Source organism: Asparagus officinalis, chromosome 6, assembly GCF_001876935.1.
Source record: "Asparagus officinalis chromosome 6, Aspof.V1, whole genome shotgun sequence".
NCBI classification, from domain to species: domain Eukaryota; kingdom Viridiplantae; phylum Streptophyta; class Magnoliopsida; order Asparagales; family Asparagaceae; genus Asparagus; species Asparagus officinalis.
The window spans coordinates 72,702,997-72,708,980 of NC_033799.1; the positions used below are offsets into that span (position 1 = coordinate 72,702,997).

Sequence of the window (5,984 nt, forward strand, 5' to 3'; positions counted from 1 at the left end):
CAAACCATGCAATACTCTATCATAAAAAAACCTTTACCACTGTGCGCCGTGACTGCCACTCTGTTTTCTTCAATTGCTAGACTTTATATTTTAAAATTTACTCATGAAATCTCTGTGCAGGTAAGAGTTTTAATGCTAGTACAAGCTAAAATTTGATCAGCTAGTACAAAAAGTTAGGATTTTTACAGCATAAAACAGTTCGAGAATCAAAATGAAAAGATACCCAGAAAGGGAAAACAGAAATTAAAGTGAATTTGGTGAGGATATACCTTCAGTCTTAATCCCTTATCCATTTTATCCCCCTCTTCAGAGCCCCCCTCTGTCTCTCTCTAAAGACGGCAGAAATCCCACAATGAGAATTAAATACAGAGTGCAAACAAAATACCAACTTTGAAATGAGAACTATTGTTTTAATTTGTTGGCTGTTGCTGCTTCTAAAAACTGTACATGAGGAGGAGGAGGGAGAGGGGGAAGAGGAGGAGTGAGGGTTGAGGGTTTGCTGAGCTAGTGGGCGTGGGTGATGGGGAGAGGGGGAGGAGGAAGAGGAGGGTTTTTTTAAGAATAGTTGCAACATGAGGGGGTTTTGTGCAATAAATCCCGCTAGCTGGGCATCACGTGAGCCGTCACGTGAGAAAACTGGCCAGAAAATTTGGATCTGGCCAAACTTAAGGGGTATTTAGCGCCAGAGTCTAGATAATATACCAATTTGACGCCGGAGTCCAGATAATATACCAATTTGTCAAAATAAAAAAATATATACCAATCTGTCACCGAGGGTCAACAAAATATACCAATTTGGCTATTTTGCCTAAAAATTTTGTATCTTGTCCCAAAAATCGTACTCGTACTCGCACTCGTGCATTTCAGGGTATTTCATATAACTTTCATTCTAATTGTGTGTAGAGTGTGCTTTAAATTCATGCTACCAAAATGATAATTCTCACTAGGATATGAACTACTTGGTAAATTTCAACCCTTGCTCTATTGGGAGTTTAAATACAAACATTGGCCTACCTTTATTAGATAAGTTTTATGACTTATCTCCACAATCCAACATAAACATTATCCTAAAGATTCTGATCCTTTCAAGGGCATAAGTTGCGAAACTTTTGATTGCTCTCTCATCACCCATTATGATCACCTAGAATTAAGTATGAACATTAGTTCATGCAGTACGAGGAAGCAAAGATGAATTTTTTTGTGCCAAGTTAATAGAGGAGATTGACGTTTGGTATGAAGATTAAGAGATAAATCAAAGAAGCTTTTTGATAACATCCTCAATATGAGGAGCTTATTGAGGACTGTAAGTAGTAAATGAGATAAGGATCTTGCAATTAGAAGGCTTGAGCGATTCCTTGTGCTTGGGGGGAGCTCACGATTGTCAACATCTGGTAGGAGTATGGAAACAAAGATTTGGTCTTTCAATTTTAACATTAGGGGTGCACATTACTCTCTTTCACTAGAATCTGTGTTACCCGGGTACTTCTAATCTGCCTGTACCTGACATGACACGTACATGTACATTTTTTGATTTAAAACACTAGTCATACATTTTCTACACATACTCTGAACTTCACATCCACTTCTTGAAACTCGTTGTCCGTTGACACTGGTCAGGTTCCGAATTATGATTTCGAAGGGTCGTTTGGATGTCTACTTCAAAAATTAGTGATTTTCCAAATTATAATTCATATAATAAAAGACTGTAAAAATATTATAGGAATTTTAACTCTCATCCTTGTTCTCATAAAATTATTAATTCCAATTTACAATATATGTGTATACAAATATTTGTATATTGGTGTCCCCTTATCCTACCTTTACAAATTGTTGTATCATGTACTCGTACTCGTGCCCGTACCCACACTCATGTAACATAGATTAAATTAGTAATTAAAGAACATAGTAACTTTCATCCAAAAATTTTTATAAAAAATAAGGATTTTCTCATATATCCCTCAAATCATCCATATCTGCGAAGTTAAACCCCAAATATTGTTATTTGCAAATTACCCCTCAATTCTCTCATATTTTCTATTCTCATTCCTCCACCTACTCTTTTAGGGAATATGCCTGGTATATTCCCTAAATTTTTTCTAAATTAGTAAAAGATAATTGATGGTGACCAGTGTTTTAAATGTTGACCGACATGTCGGACATATCGGATTGAAGGTGCCAACGACACGAGTCGGGGTTTTTAAGTCGAATGTCGGTTTTTAGAAGAATGTCGGATATGTCGACGATATATCGAGCATATCGGCCGATTTTTCAACTTTGAAAAATCGGCCGATATGCCATGTTATCGGTTTAGAGCTATTTTTGCTTATTGGGTTTGGGTTTAGTGATGAAAACCCAAATCCATTGACCAGTTCTGTTGTTAAGGGTCACCAGATTGAAGAGAAACCAACCCGAACATAAAAAAAATTAGGGCAAACGCGCTGGGAACCCATCAGCCGTCTTCCTCTTCTTCGTCTCTCACTCGCTTGCTTCCTTGCCATCGCCGACGCTTCCTCCCTGGACATCGGAATCGATCCTCTCCGGCGTCGCCTTCTCCTCTCTCTTCCCTTCTTCGTCGGAAGTATGTTTATATTGAATTTAGGAATGCTTAGATTACATTTAGGACATGATATTATACATATGCGCATCACCCGATATGACAATCCAATATTTAGTCCATGTCCCCGATATATCCCCGATTTCCGCTATCCGACATGGATTTCAGCCGTCCGACATGAACCCGACATCTGATATTTAAAACCTCGGTCTCCTATGTACCTTTTCTTAGTGAGCTTGATGAAAATCACATGAGGTTATACTCTCAATATTATTTTATAAGTCAAACTTAATAATTTTTTGAACTTTTTCTCACTTCTTCTCACCTCACAATCTTAAGGAGTCAAAATTTCATGAATGTTTTCTTAGTCAACTTGATAATTTTATTGTTCGCATGTTAAATTTTCATGGCTTTGGCAAGTAGTGAAATATATGTTTTCTTAAAAAAAAAACTAATTGTTTGCATTTTATGGGTTTGCTTTAGTTTTTATTTTTAAGTGTCAAAGTGATGAAGAAATCTAGATTGAGTTTTGATTGGAAGTAGTTTTATATCTTCTATTTTTATTTGATTCAGTAGCTGTGACAACATCCTTCTTTACCTTTGAAATTCAAGTTGCAGGTTCTCCATGCTAGAGTTTTTGGCCACTATCAGTTCATATATATCTTCTGCATTCTTAATTTTGCTATACTTCACAACATTTAGTTTTTATGGTTTTGTATCTCTTGCATTTTATATTTCTCGCAAGTTAATAGCTAAATTGAACCTTGGATTAGGCTTGCATGGAGATCATAATAATAATAGCAGGCGCATCCAAGGTAGAGAACATGAAAAGGAGGCAAATGAAGAGTTTGATTTGAAGCTAAGACTTGGTCATGATCCCATAAGATCATTATTTATTCAATTTACAAACAATTTATCAAACATAAATATTGTATTGTTTTGAGTTAATAATTAATTTACTCAATTATAATTTTGTTCATGATTATTGTTATTTCATCCTTGATTTATGCTTCATTTGAAATGCAAGTTGTTTAGGTCTATAAACTTATATACAATGTAAATTTATAATGTAAAATACCAAAAGATATAACATCATTGTTATTGTACTCTTTCATAGGTCTTTTAAGCTTCGGCCGTGCTTTGCACAAGTCTAATGCTAATCTGTCAAAATTAGGGCCTGAACAGTATGAGACTGGTGCTTTGCACAGGCCTAAAGACTAGTTTGTGCTAATTCAAGAGAAAGCATCCATGGAACCAGTAAGCTGAAGAAGTATTCTTCACTAGTAAGCAGACTCAAACTCAAGGACACATGCCTACAAACTACAAATTAACTAAGCCGCAGTGACAGTGGTTCTAGACATGCAAAGGTATTTTTCTATTTCTGCAGGTCAAGGTATGTTGTCGGATACTTCAACCAACGAGAAGTACCTATATCCAAGACATACCTGATGCTTGGATATTGGCAGATGGTTGCCAGATTCTCCTATTCTGCATACCGAGACAAGTTTAAAATTAAGAAATTAAAAACCTAATGCTTGCATAAATTAAAGGTTCATGATTTCATTTTATTTATAGATGCATATCCATAACAATTATGTTGGTTTCTATTTATGTAACTTGGGACTATTTTATATCACAGGACTAACTGTGTTTTTTGAATTGTTACAGCCTTACAATTTCATGTTATATATAAATTTACAAATAATTCTCTTAATGACATATCCATTATGCATCAATATATTGCATTTTCACAACCTGTCGAGTCTATACCCCAGTCCTTATAAAAGTGAAATAAGCCAGGCGCATGCTTTTATAATTTAAAAAAACTCTGGAGTGAGAATTTAAAACATACCTCCTACCACGCTAACATGAGACTCATTATACATCTTCGAAGGGGAAAATTTTGGCTGTGATTCTAGCCAATTAGATCTGACAGTATATGCAGATGGAACCATGTCCTCCTCTAAAGACTGCCACAAGCTTTCTTTCACATTAGCCTGGTTGGATGATGAAAAAAGTCGTATAGATGTTACTGAATGACAATTTAATAATTACCATCCACATATTTTAGGAAAATTAAATTTAGGCTGAAGATCATGGCAGCGAGATGGGATTGTAATATTGAGGGAAGCAATGTGCAGTTATGCTGAGAGTTATATTTCCCTTTCCATCACTCATTATGCCGAAATAGAGTATGGCTGTTTCTAAAGCAAATGACCAATCTGATACAATATGATAAACTCGCATGTAAAACCTTGGTAGCATGTTATTTCCCTGAGAGACACATGTAGACACTATACACACAGACAATTAAACATAAAAACAAATACAGTGAAAATGGGGTATAGGGTGGCAGCCCATTTAACTATGAGCTACCAAGACGGATTAGAGGTGAGGCCCACCCTACGTGTCACATTCGATGTGCTGGTCTCATCACCCTCCATCTCTTGGTAGATAATTTATCAAAATGACCTGGCAACTCATAACCACTACTCCGCCACCCACATATAGATATACACCTATACTTGAATATAATATAACATACACACACCTACATACACACACACACACAAACACATACATGCGTATAGAAGTATCAATAACAAAGAGAATCAACTTACATCTCCAGATGACGCATAAGTCCGGTGATCTTCATAAATAACTTTGTAAGAGGACATGTCAATCACGGGCAATTGGAGCTTGTTAACTTCAAAGGTTTTCCCCGTATGCTAATATACATCAGCCGTTATGTTACTATTACTTAAAACTGGTCGAATGAAGAGAGTAAATGAAGAAAATGTTAGCCTACCTCAACAGTTTGAAAAAATTCCCCAAGGAATAAATCTTGTGTCGCCAAAGACTGATGGCTGCATGCCAGAACTTCCAACATGTGCTTGATAGCAATATCAGAAATTCCAAGAAAAGCATACCACCTGAATCATGAATTAGAGAATGTAAATTCCCCAAACACATTACGACATGACAAGCATTTAACAGAAACAAGAAGTTTATCAGTACCTTCCAACATTGAAATGAACATGATCACAGATATATTTCCAAGCATGTCCCTCGTACACAGAGAGTGCATTTCTATACATGCGAATTGCATGTGGTTTCTGCATTGGATAAGTTGCATGCCAGCATGAAAAATACACAAGGTCTCACTTATGAACTACCAAGTAGACTAACCCAGCAAAAGTTAAACTAAAATATGGATATACCTGATCTGATACATAGTACCGGTTACCAGACAAAACAAGATGAAATCCATACTTGCGTAGCATAGGTGGTCTAGAAAACAAGTAGCAGTATGATGCCTGTTCAAGCATTACAGCTGCATGCAAAGAAGGTTCCTAAGAAAAACAAATCCTGTCAGAAGTAGATAGAACCAAATACAGCCTTCTTCTCTTGATTCTTGAAGTACCTCACT

General features: G+C 36.2%; 1 protein-coding gene across 1 annotated transcript in view; it reads right to left on the reverse strand.

Annotated features, from left to right (window-relative positions):
* The window catches only part of LOC109846319 (trafficking protein particle complex subunit 8-like), a 9,429-nt gene extending 3,510 nt beyond the window's left edge, over window positions 1–5,919 (reverse strand). The window contains exons 1-5 of the mRNA XM_020415545.1: window positions 5,776–5,919; window positions 5,573–5,670; window positions 5,364–5,487; window positions 5,176–5,283; window positions 4,407–4,551 (exon numbers count right to left, since the gene is read on the reverse strand). Of these exons, the coding sequence (XP_020271134.1) occupies window positions 4,407–4,551; window positions 5,176–5,283; window positions 5,364–5,487; window positions 5,573–5,670; window positions 5,776–5,883 (583 nt within the window). The 5' untranslated portion in view covers window positions 5,884–5,919. The remainder of the gene's footprint in view (window positions 1–4,406; window positions 4,552–5,175; window positions 5,284–5,363; window positions 5,488–5,572; window positions 5,671–5,775) is intronic.